The sequence below is a fragment of the Cryptotermes secundus genome, unplaced genomic scaffold (assembly GCF_002891405.2).
Source record: "Cryptotermes secundus unplaced genomic scaffold, Csec_1.0 scaffold441, whole genome shotgun sequence".
NCBI classification, from domain to species: Eukaryota; Metazoa; Arthropoda; class Insecta; order Blattodea; family Kalotermitidae; genus Cryptotermes; species Cryptotermes secundus.
Genome location: NW_019727400.1, coordinates 68,149 through 81,716, shown reverse-complemented (window position 1 = coordinate 81,716; position 13,568 = coordinate 68,149). Strand labels below are relative to the sequence as shown.

At 42.6% G+C, this 13,568-nt stretch overlaps 1 protein-coding gene across 3 annotated transcripts in view; it reads right to left on the bottom strand.

Moving 5' to 3' along the window:
• Window positions 1-10,180, bottom strand: part of LOC111864686 (annulin) — a 100,807-nt gene extending 90,627 nt beyond the window's left edge. Inside the window, exon 1 of one of the 3 annotated variants that reach the window (XR_004513047.1) lies at window positions 8,874-10,180. Coding sequence is in view for 2 of the 3 variants with exons in the window: in XM_033751538.1 (XP_033607429.1) it covers window positions 8,874-9,063 (190 nt within the window). In the remaining variant the exon portion in view is untranslated. Of the gene's footprint in view, window positions 1-2,305; window positions 2,639-8,873 lie in introns of those variants that run through there. The other 2 variants (XM_033751538.1, XM_023852118.2) reach the window with 2 other exon arrangements.
• Between the last annotated feature and the right edge of the window lie 3,388 nt (window positions 10,181-13,568).

The window sequence follows — 13,568 nt, the reverse complement described above, 5'->3', positions numbered from 1 at the left end:
GTTAGAGAATTTCTTGTCTAAAAGAGTATCGGCTTCCCAATGCCATTTTTATGTGTATATATTTCTCTTGCAACTGAATATTAAAGGTTAAACGGTAATTCTGTATTTCAGCATCCTGTCACAAGTGTTTAATAAAACGACTATGTATCCACAGTCCGTCAATTATGCAACACTTGTTTATTCACCATTTAACACTCAACACAACATGTTTCGGCCATAGATGGCCATCTTCTGGTGTCTTAATGCATTAAACCTGTTACACTGCTCTGGTGTGCGCTAAAACCGCGCGTTGCAGTCTACTTAAAAATACCGTAAATAATTAATTAAAATCCATTAAAATTTCTATAAATATTTTTTCGTAAAATCCTATTCTACCTCATTAGGGGCGTCGTCCATTTGTTCGGAGCTATTTGATATTAAAAAAGGTTCGTTTCTGCAGCTTGTTTCTCTGTTTGTTAGCCCGTTGTTTTGCTACAACTGCAATCTACAATATGCCCCTTGCTTTTGTGTTGCTCCCTCTGGCAACGTGTGGTGCTGTCATCACTACTAAAGACAATTCCTCGGTCATCCAGTTTGTAGCCCAATCGCTATACTGACTGAGATGTGGAGAATTTATGTCTTAAACAGGTTTTCTAAAATCGCGCCACAACAATTGAAAAATTAATTGAATTTCGAGAAACAAAATGGTCATTTTGTTTGAATTTTATATTATGTATATATATATTCAATGTAATCACCTGAAAAGAAGAGGCCACTTTGGAGACCTAAGCTTAGAGACAGGATAATATGTAAAGGAATGTTAAGCAAGGCGTGGACTGGATTAAACTGGCTCACGATAAGTGGTGGGCTCTTGCGAACACGGTAATAAATAATAAATTCCATAGAGGCGAGGAATTTCTCGAGGTGAAAATATAATTCGCCCTTCAATCGAATCTGATAAGACAACCGATAACATGCAAGCTATATGTGAAAGTCCTAATTAAGTAACTGCCACGAATCTGAAATTACGAAATATTGTAAACCGTTGGAAATAAATTCATCTAGAAAGATCGTGATCCCGGTTTTGAACATCGTCTTTTTTTTGTCGCACCATCACTGTTTTTATACTTGGATGTTATAATAATTCTTGGATGCCTAGGTAAATGCAACAACACATTGCAAGTTTGTTTGGCATTTAGCATAAGTGACGTTCTAGCCTACTGTACCAGCCCCAGATGAGAGGTGAGGGTGATTGTGGAGTAATTGGTGGAATGAAGATTGGCAAGAGAAACCGAAGTGCTCGCAGAAAACCTGCCCCAGCGCCACTTCGTCTACCACAAATCCCACTTGACCAGACCCGAGCTATGGCGCGGCCTTATCAACCACATACACATACCTCTCTTTCGGTATACTGTAAATCTTGGTCGTTAAACCAGCAGGAGCCTCTTAGTATCACTGTCTTCTGCTGCCTCTACTTTCAGTGTCCTCACAAGTGACATTACTTTGCAGGTACGGAAGGGTGGGGCTATACCTGCAAACCCCAACAACACAGGGGCCTATTCACATTGAATGGGCTGTTTTAAAATTGGGGAATGCCGTACTAAATTTCGAGAATTACGAATTCAAATACGCAACACTGTAGAAACACGTTTATAAAAAATAAATCTTACGAACCCTGTGGCCAATTGATTGGCCCTACTGCTTCTTATCAGGAATAACCCGAGTTCAAAACTCTGCCATGATATCAGCTATCCTGACTGAGTTTTAGATTTTCATAGTCTCTGCAGGCAAATGCCTTAATAATAGCCGAAATCAGACCACGACCACTTCCATCCCCATTATTTTTCCAGTACACAATTCGCAAACCATCCTACCATTCAACGGTATGTGCTTACTTACTTATGGAGCTGGGCCCTTCTTGAGGAGACGCCAATTCTGCAGCTACTCAAGAATTTCCCAGCATTTTATGGAACCCGAAGGTTCATTACCGTGTTCACAAGAGCCCTCCACTGGTCCCTATCCTGAGCCAGATCAATCCAATCCATCCCATCCTCTCTCTCTCTCTCTCTCTAAGATCAATTTTAATATTGTCCACCCACCTACGCCTTGGTCTTCCCAGTGGTCTCTTTCCTTCTGGCTTTCCCACCATTATCCTACATGCACTCCTTTTCTCCCCCATTCGTGCTACATGCCCTGCCCACCTCATCCTCCTTGACTTGATCGTTCTAATTATACTTGGAGAAAAAATAATCGTCATTACATAAACAAGGAATAAATATAAATACAGTAAACAAAAGCAGATGAGCTCAAATGTCCACGAACTTACGTTTGGTAGGGCCGTCAACTGTAGTGGGCGGTTTAGGAAGGCTTTCTGGTCTTCTTGTTGAACCCCTTGTGGGGCCTAAAGGGGTCAGGCTTGTACCTTCATTCGGCTTAAACACTGCCCGAAAAGATGAAAAGCAATTGCCCATACTAAAGGTTGTTTAACGGAGAAAGTTCACTAAAGGAAGATTCACGCTGAACTGTCAGAAACACCCCCGGTTACGGTTCCAACAGCCCGTCCAGCGTCACGTCTTCTTGCAGACTGTTCACGCCCTGGGAACCTGCTCCTGCTTTGGTCTTTCACTGATATTGGCGGAGGTCGCTCGTCCTTACCGCACCTCCGAAGACTCCAAGGTGAGCGACACTAGCGCAGTCTGGTGGTGGTGTCTGAACGTTTTCATGGAGAGTGTTGTGGAGAGTGAGAATTGCGAATACTTACGCAGTGACCGTAGTGACCTTGCAGAAAACCAACACCCCACACTAACAGGAATTTTCAGTTAGTTGTGTTACGTATCAGAGGATGACGATACGTCATTTGACTCTGAAATGCGACCACGGAAAGTATCACAAAATCCTATCAAGAATGACGCAGCAGACCACAACTTGATACGGTTATTCAGAATAAATGCGTCACTGGTTGTTGTAATTATTACGTCTTGCTTACATGAAATCCAATTCATATCCAAATTACGGCATATTTCGTCCCAGAAACTAATAAATGGAATCAGATTAAATATAATAGGCCTATTGCGAGATCTACAATAAATGTTGATGCAAATTTGTGTCCCTGTGCTTAACTAATTAAGCACTACGTCCTGAAGACGTATGGGGGAGTGGATGTATAGATCCACGTATTCTTGTCCGCGGTAATAGTTCGAGGTGAGTGGTCAGCTTCACGCTCCGGCAGCCTTAACCCGCGGCACCCATTAGATAGCAAGCTTGATGGGCCCCAGAACCGGTCTGGACGACATGAAGAAGTGAAAATTCTTACTCCTACCGGGACTCGAACTCTGACCCCTCGGCAATCCACCCCGTAGCCAGTAGCTATACAGATAATTTTAAGGTAGATTCACGTAAGTTAATTCGTCGAATGCTTCTGCAAATGAAACATACGGAATGACAGACACTTAACCTATGATATTCGCAATGATACCACGAATTTTCTAACACCCTCGGTGGTATAACTGCTAAGGTGCAGGTGCTTTAGGGTTTTGTTCTGTTATTTTAATAATAAACATAACTACGAAGAATGCCGTCTTCTGGGATATGGCGCCGTGTAGATCTTGTGTGAACTACAGGATCTACACGGCGCCATATCCCAGAAGAATGCACACTTCATAGTCACCGCTGTGAAAACCTCAAATCCTACAAACATAATTACGTCTGTAAAGAAAGCTTTTATGTAGGTGTCTCATTTGTAAGAAGCATAATTAAGGGGTGATTTCATGATTCGCAGCATAATGAGACAGCTGTTGACTACTCATATATGATAATTTGACAAATGCACTCTGATTCAATGAACAATTAACTCTCCCACTTGTATGAAAGTGATGACAGTTCAAATCAAAGAGGACGGACGCGTGGTCGTGGGTCACGCCATTGCACATGTCTGCTAGTAATTATAGTGACGTCATTCCCCTGTATCTTATCATCTTGCGGTGCGAGAGAATTTCTGGTCCATGAAAGCCCCGTCGCCCTTATAAAAATTCTTAAGGTTAAGAAGAATTCTGGGAGGGAGGATGCCAGATAAAATAAAGAATACAAAAAATTAAAAGCGGATCAAAATAAAAGGGAGAGTTAAAGGAGATAGGTTAACTGTTGTCTTTCGTGAATGAAGAGAATGAAGGAAGAGAAGTGGAGTGGAAAGAAATAAGTAACTATGCAGGTCCACAGCAAGAAATGGGGAAAAAATAAGGTATGATTGGTCAGAACACATGACGCCTGAAAGGCGGAATAGCGGAGCCAGAGTAGACATTCATTGCTAAGCAACGAATCGGTAAACAGTTTCCTGCGGAAATGAACCGTGTAACAATACAAAAAACTATCGTTTCTATGCAACGGCGAGGTAAACACACCTCTGTAACAATAAAGGAATTATTATGAAAAGGTGTTTTCTGTTGGGGCTTACCCGAAGATCCAAGATTAACTGAGAACTAAGTTCAGTGAGTTGTACGTGTGGAGGAGGGGTCGAATACCTCCACCGTAGCCCTGCGAGTCGTAGGAAGCGACCAAAAGGGAACCCAGTGCCTGGGGGGTATAACTGGGCCTCCCTGTTCCTGGGACATATAAATACGGGGTCCTGGCTCTCCAGGTTAGGGTAGTCTCGAATGTGAGACAATAAAATATGGTAATGAGTCCCGCGGGACTCGGACCCCAGAATGACTGCGCTGGCGAACACCAGCAGCAATTGCAAACGACAGACCCATCCTCTCGGCAGAAAGGATGTTAGGATGTTACATAAGGACTATAACTGCAAGTGTTCAGTTCGAAAATAAAATTACTGGTCGTGAGTCTCAAGGGGCTTGTCGCCAAGACGAACTGATTGGCGGTAAACCGCCAGTCGTAAAGTAACTCTGACTCTGACATCCTCCAACTTCTTTCCTCTAGTCATAACAAAGTCCACATCATAACCTTTACTTTCTTCACTTCTTATATATATATATATTAACTTTATATAAAGTTTACCCTATCATCAATGTACCTGTACGAGAAGGAAAGTTCGAAGCCAAAAAATTCTTATATAACCCAGCTCCCTTAAATGTAAAATCTCTCATAACCACCCTCCCTCCACACAACTTCTCTCTCTCTCTCTCTCTCTCTCTCTCGTGCTTCAGATGTTTATGAGAGAAAATATGAGCACAAAAACAGACAACAAACATATCTATTAATTAAAGTTATTCTGTGCATCAGAGGTCATGACATGCTGCTGTCATGTTAGCGTATCTTGGGTCATGGAACTTCTGTGCAGTAAATAATAAATTCCTGTTGCAAACAAGTACGATAATCCTTGCCCATTTTTTAAAGATTGATATGATTTGCATAAATCATTGTGAATGATCCTCATGCGCTGGTTTCGTAGTTCTCCTGACGGTGATCATGAAAAGTAATACTGTACGTTCTGACTGTACTTCCGCACATATTTACTGACTTTTGGAGCAATATAATACCTATATAATTGTGGTGTATAGACCCGTTACTAAGTGGTGACTCTGTAAACAGCGGCCATTGCTAGGTAACGCACACAACAATAGGACAACGGGGTCATGCAACACTTCTCTAAGCAACGGATTGGTAAACACGCCTTTACAACAATAGTTACTGTAGAAACAGTGTTTTATGTTCGGTCCATGCAAAGAGGGTATGAAGAAAATAACTGGGGCAAACAGTTCAGTTGGGATCTGCAAGAGGGGCTGAGAAGAGATGGTGCTAGGTAGTTGTCAGTTGAGAGTTGAGTTTTGCACGGGAAGCTGTGAAGATAGTAACTGAGCGCGTGAAGCTGAAAGAAACTCCACTGTTAGAAACCGTTGCGAGGGAACAGCTGATGAAGACATAGGCTAGAAAGAGGATTAGTTGGTTCTGTGATGATTTGTAAAGTGTGGAGATTAGCAATAACGCTGTAATTAGTCCCGAGTTGTGTGTGAGTGGTATGTTTAATGCCATACAAAATTAAATATTTTATGTCTCTGTGCAGTGAGAAGTCAGTGTTGTGATTAGTTCCGCAACTACAGGTTCATACATGAAATAAATTAAGAGGAAGGCACCTAATGTATAGAGGTACATGAGCACCAAAACACAAAGCTGTATCTAAGTACCAGTGTTCTACAGGCCGGAACACACCTCGTCGCTCTTGCCAGGCTTACCATTCGCTGGATTAAGCAAATCATATCCACTTGGTGAAACTTAACAATGGTGTGCATGAAGCAGACACGAAAAGAACTCGACCCCATAAGCGCAGAGAAATCAAAGAGCCCACTTCAGAAGAATTGGGGACGAACCACTTTTGTATTGCAGTGAGCTAAGTGCCTCAACGACCGCCCCTGTTGTCCAGTGGTCAGATTTCCTGCCTACAGATCCAGAGGTCTTGGGTTCGATTCCCGGCGATACTAGATACTCAGCCTCGTGAGGATTCGCTTAGTGGGTGGTGGAGTCCAACTGGTCCACTCGGCACGGCGGCCACTGATTGGCCTATTGTACCTACCCCAGGTGATTATGATGATGGAGAATTTTGTGGAATGAAGATTGGCAGGGGAAAGCAAAGTACTCGGAGAAAACCCGCCCCAGTTCCACTTTGTCCACCACAAATCCCACTTGACCAGGCCCGGGATCGAACCTGGGCCGCCGCGGTGGGAAGCCAGCGACTAACCACTTGAGCTATGGCTCGGCCCAGCCTCGTGAGGATAATTGACGAGCTATTTCAAGGAAATAGCGGCTCCGGTCTAGAAGACCGAGATTAACGTCCGTGGGGATCCGTTGCGCTGACCACGTGATCTCCGGCGTTTGTAACATGGCAAAGAATAAAAAAGCAAAACTATCCTGGTATTTAATTATACAATTAAGCACTAATACCATGAAGGTACTTGAAGGAGTGGAGGTATAGCTCCACCATTCTTCACCTCGGCACTAGATGGAGGTGAGTGGCGAGCTTCACACTACAGCCGCTTTACACCCCGGTACCCATCGGACAGGAAGCTGGGGGGTCTCCAGACCCGAGGTAATACACACTGTGGAGAAAAGAAAATATCTTTTCCCCTTCGAGAATCGAACCCCGATCATTCGGTCGCCCAGTCCTGTCACTACACTGATTAAGCCACGTCGGCTCCTCACCTGACCACATGAACGAATAAATGAGACAAAACTTGGAATTAGACACCTAATTTTTATGCATGTTCCATCTCATGAGTTTTGTTCGCGAGGGAGGGGGGGGATGCACCAAAAGTGTTAGGGCAAACTTAATTTTAGCTCCCAATATAAGTTTAAACCGAACTTTAATTTAATTTGTATTCAGATTTTATTTAAAATATGTCGTCGTACAAAAAATAATTGGTACATCAAGATCCACAATTTCTATTTGAGATATTCTACGATATGATAAAAATTTAACGAAATTCAATCAAATAAATAAATATACAAACATATATATATCAGCAGTACGCTGAAGATGCACATCTATCCCACCCTTTCCCCAAAATGAACTTCGCTCCCATGTGATGTACCCACTGTGCCTTGATAGCGCAGTCGGTATAGTGACTCCTTCCTGGCTGGACGGCAGAGGGTACAGAGTTCCAGTCCCGGTAAGGGCAAGATTTTTCACTTCTCCACATCGTCCAGACCGGCTCTGGGGTCCACCCTGTCTCCTATCCAATGAGTACCGCGTTCTCTTTCCCCGTGGGTAAAGCGGTCGGGGAGTGAAACTAACCACTCACCTCAAGCTAGTGCCGAGGTCAAGAATGGTGGAGTTATACTTCCACTTCTCCATACATCTTCAGGTCGTAGTGCTTAATTAAGTACAGGTGTAACTTTGCCTTTACTTAATTAATCAGCCAAATGCTGGGTCAGAGATGAATCCCCCAACTTAGAGGTCAAGAATGTGATAAGGTGCTGCCTGTTTGCACTAACGCATATCTCAAGGGATGGCGATAGGGAGGAAGACAATGATCAGAAGGGTAATTCCAAGGGTATTCTGCACCAGTGACACTTTGCCCATTGTGTATCTCACATCAATTCATCTGGGATTAAACCCGAGACTCAACGACACGAAACTAGGGCTAACGGTCTGAACTGCCAACGTTATATTTGGCCCATTCCCACCGCTGCCATATTCATAACTGTTAAAACATCCCATAAGTTACGTTTCATGCAGAATTTGTAGGTACGTATATTAAACCTAATCTATCCCCATACAAATTTTCATATGCCACGCCTACATCTTGCTTGCCACCATGACACAAAAGTAGATATTCCATTCACCATATTTTCATCTTACATTCTACAAAACATAAAAAGTTCCTGTAACAAAATTACATATTTTCGAAGACATATTACCACATAACATTTCAGGGTACTACGTTAATAGGCTGATTTTTGAGGTAGTGACGCTCAAGCAGTTTCTAATGGTCCCCGTGTTGTTGTTGTTGTTGTTCTTATTATTATTATTATTATTAAAATGAAACTACAAATTGGGTTTTACCCAGTGGCAGTGATACTACAACACGACATAACATACAAATAACACAATACACTTAAACAAACCACAGCACACAAAACTACACAAGCAATAAAGGATACACTACACAAAATGAATACAATGAAAATGCGATTACAACAAATACAGTTACAGCTACAATTAAATAAATTAATATTAATGAAAAATAAGTATTATTTTTCATGGTTCAGAATTGTAAGGCTATACATCTAAGGATATCTCTAGTGGAATAATATTTATACAAACTTTCATTAATATATTTCACACGAACACAAATACATAATTATAAATAATGAAAGTATATTCAAATTTGTACGTCTTTTACTTTTGAATCAAAGATGTCCACATTTTACACGCTTAATTTACATACCCTGCTCCCTCCGGAAGCCTCCTCTGTGATACCGTCTGTACATTCTCCTCATGGCTCGAGAAAAATGTTGCAGTTCACAGTGATCTGCTTGAAACTTCAGTCGGTTCTGGATCACAAACGACACACATGGACACCCACTTCGCAGTGTCCTTCTACATGTGGCTCCAGCAAAGTGCGTGGTGTGCAGCATGCTGCAGGTAGCACGCACGCTTTGTCCCCCACCCCTCCGGCCACCATCCAGACGCTCCTGATCGTGGAAAACTCTTCAAAGATACTCTGTGATAAATATAGATCAAATTTTCACACTGCCTGGCAAAGTGTATTGAGAGTCCGCTGCGACAAGCCAAGCCCCAGAGGTCGACTGGATTCAGGCCTCTCGAATGCTAGGATAATATAGATTATAAAAGGATTCTGACGAAGGTGCGTAACATTCAGAATTATTGGGCTTTTGGACTTTGTCCGTCGTCTGGCATTCTAAACGAAAACATGAACACAGTGTTTCACAAATTGGATCTTGGATCCAGTTTCCGAAATGTTGTGTTCTTTCTTGTTTTTTAGAATACTTGGATCTGCGCTCTCTTAGAATACCTGGAACCAGTTTCCGAATCATTGTGTTATTTTGTGTTTGTTTAGAATACCTGGATACACTTTCGAAACAGTGTGTTCTTTTGTGTTTTTAGAATACCTGGACCCAGTTTTCAAAAGGTTATATTTTTTTAGTTTTTTTTTTCAGAATACCAGACAATGGACAAAGTCCAAACCCCCAGTAAACCTGAGTGCTAGGATCGTGGGTTTGAATCCAGTCTAGACCTTCGATGTGTGGCTGCACATTTCTCTTTTTGTCTTTCCATCACAAGGATCTTTCAAGAAGTCCTGCATTTGAATTTCGAATTAGACACCCACAATTCCTGACTCACTTTTTTTCTTCGTTATTCTCCAGTTGAATCCGCATACTTCTGAAAATAGTATGCTACGGCTCTATTTTCTTTCGTGTTAAGCCTGTTGCCACATTTTTAGTTTCTTTTTGGGTGGTCTTCAATAAGATAATGACGCCTGACCCAATAAGACCGTACTAAACAAACATTACAATGAGGAAGTCTGGAATGGTGCGCAGCTGCAGGGTCTGCTACATCTCACCCACAGAGGGGAACTGGTACGTTATGGCCTCGTTTCTTAACCATTATATGGGGCAGCCTGAGGCGTCTGAGGTCACAGCTGATGATGATGCAATTTCTCTGAAGAGGGTAGACACATCAAGATAACTTTGTGTTTGTAGATTTCGGGCTTATTTTCTGCGCATGCGTTACCGGAATGATAATTGTTCCTAGGCTATTTAACGCCGTTATTTCAACTGGAGCCGGTCACCGTAGCCGAGCGGTCTAAGGCATGTACTGTGGAAGCAGAGATCGTGTGTTCGAATCCCACACAAGGCATGGATGTTCGGTATGTGTTTATTCTGTGTTTATGTAAAGACCTTGCGACTAGCTGATCACCCGTCCAAGGAATCCTACAGTCTGTAAAATGATCAAAATGAAAAAAAAAAACCTCGACACCGTAGGGTATAAGAGGAACGGATTAAGTAGGTAATTAATTGAGTAAAATTTCAAATGCAGGGGTCACATGGCAGCCTGTGATTCATGAGCTAAATGCCGGTATTTCGGATATTTCGGGACCTAGCTGAAAAAAAATATTTGGCGGTTCATAATAATTATAAGTTCTCAACTTCACAGAAGCATTTGCTTCCCTTAGTTCACTACAAGTTAAGGCAAATTAACGGGGGAACACAGACATACACAAAAGACAATAACCAGATATATGTAGAGAAATTACTTTGGCGATATTACGCTGTTCAATCCGTTAGATTGTAACCAGCTCTTCGGAGGAATATATTGCTTCCATCTTCAAGAAATCTATCCATTAAGTCTAACGCCTTCTTCTTCTATTTACCGTATTTACGCATGTATAGGCCGCGTGCGTGTATAGGCCGCAGCACAATTTTCAGACAGAAATTACAGAAAAAATAATTTTCTTGGAATATTATTTCAGGAGAAGAACACCCTGTATTACTAATTATGAATATATATTTTTTTAAATGAAGTGTGATTTCGAATATTTCGAATATAAGCCGCACCCCAGTTTTCCTCTTGAATTTTTGGCAAAAAATGTGCGGCCTATACATGCGTAAATACGGTATATCTTAACAGAATGGACTCTGTGACCTGTTTCCTTTAAGAATTAATTCTGAAATTATGACTCTTATACATATGGAGTGAGGGTCAGCCCGTCACAAGGCCGCTACCTACACAGGACAACATGAACAGAGACAAACTGCTGACAGCCATCCACGCCTCGAGTGGGACTCAAACACACAACCGCAGTGTTTCAGCGGGAGAAGACATTTCGTGCCTTCGGCCGCATGACCACTGTGATCGGTAAATGTAACTCCATAGAATAGATATCTCTATGAGAAGCTGATAGTCGCCCAGCTACTCAGGAAATTCAGCCCCCTTTGCATAGCCTGTACAGAAGTGCAAGCCCGGGCCCCAGTCCCTTCCTTGGCATCACATTACTTCAACGTACATTTTAATCATACTCGCATTTGTGCTTTCCTTCAGGTCTTCAGACAAAAATTTTGTATGCATTTCCCATTTCTCTTATTCCTGCTATACGCTCAACCATATACAGATCAAGTTATCTTATGCGATGACAATTCTGGTTTGTATTCTTGTGGTTCTCGGTTACAATTTTGGCTAGGAGTTTCCTGTTCTTTTTCAGTCCGTCCAGACAAATGACGCAACAGGATCTTGAATCAGGCCACGGCCCCTTCCCTCCACATCATTTCCAGTCCACTAACAGTGTTATCATAAAAGTGAAAAGGTAAAGCTATCCCTGCAACAGGCCGTGAAGGCCCATAGGGTTGTGAGACGTCGAGGCTCCCACAATCGGCTCACAGATGGCGGTGAGGTTGTCAGCCTTACGCGCCGGCTGTCCTTTACCCCCAGGAAGATTGCTGCTACTCATTTCTGTTAGAGGCTCGATCGACTCCAGGGCCATAGTGCGGCTGGAAGGATTAGATAAACTGAAAAATCCAATAACCTCATCGGGAACCGTACCCGCGACCTTCCGGCTTGTAGCACAGTGCGCTACTGCAAAGGAGAGACAGGAATACGAAGACTGTAATAACTGGGCACAGTTCCTGAAGAAGCCTGCAGGAGGCAATAAGAGGAATTTAAGACACTACATTTCCTTGGATATATATGCAGTCCTGTCTATTGAGGTCTGTGTTGCGTCACATCCGAAAACACAGCACGGCCTTCATGACGGTTGCTATTCAGCCTACATTCTTGTTTCTCAACCCAGTGTTTCAGGATGATTACAGGGTTACGAATTAAGGTCACAGGCACATCCTTCCAATCACTGTCAGATGCTGAAGCACCGCGCCTTCTAAAAATGTTTATACGAAATTCCCATTCTTGTTTACTGTTGTAATGAACGGCCGAGAAAGATAATCCCAGTTTCATAAATCTGCACTAACTCACCGCCATTTGTAAGCCGATTGTCTAACGGCTTCACGCGTTGGCCGCTTTAGCCCCCAGGTACCCATTGGATAATAAGCTCGGTTGATCCAGAGCCGGTCAGGACGTTTTGGTTTTTTTTAGTCCCAAAGCGAACTATACCGACCGAGCAACCGTCGCTTGCCAAATTTAGCTGATAGAGGGTGTCACGTGGTCAGCGCAACGAATCCCCGCGGCCCTTAATTTCGATTTTCTACACCGGAGCCGCTATTTCCTTGAAATAGCTTCTCATTTATCCTCAAAAGGCTGAGCGGACCCTGTTCCAGACCCACTACTTCTCAGAAAATCTGGTAGCTCCGGGAATCGAACCAGGACCTCTGGACCTGTAGCCAGGAACTCTGATCACTAGACCACAGAGCCGATCTGGACATGCAGAGGAGAGAAAATCTTTCATTTGCAGGGATTCGAAACCCAGTTATCCAGGTTCTACTGTTATATCTGACAAACACAGATGAATATTGAACTCGATGCGCAAATTTTAGTGAAGACCGTGTGTGCCAAATTTCATGGAAATCCGTGAGGTAGTTCGGGGGCCTCAACTTGAAGCTAGATATAACTTCTTCATTATGCTTACATTATATGCAACACATGCAAATAAACACACACTCAATCTCATTGCTCCTACACTCAGAGAGTATATTCGCAGACGTTTCTTTGAAGCCAGTGACTAGTCAAGTCAGTAGGCGTACTTTCAGGAACCTTTCATTAGTCAGCGGATCCCAACACCGTGTAGGTTTTTCACATGGACGTACAGGAGACAGACATGGCTGCAGTATGAAATGCGCTAGAGATGTGGAATAGTGGTTTTTCAGCCCTTTATTCACATAACATACGTAGACATAAGCGATTATATATATTTGGACTGTAACACCGTGTAGACTGTAGAAATCTCAACGTTTCGGAGGAACACATGAACCCCATCTTCAAGGTAGAAACATAAGCCAAGAAAAGAATCAGTATTACACGACCTTACAACCCAGAAGACAATACTATTCTTATGCACCACCGTGATAACCTCCTATTCACGCTAGATGTCTTTACAATACCTCGGTCACGACAGGAGGACTTTAGAGGAGTGACCCATGTGCAGATTAATTAAGCACGCTTACAGTACATCTTT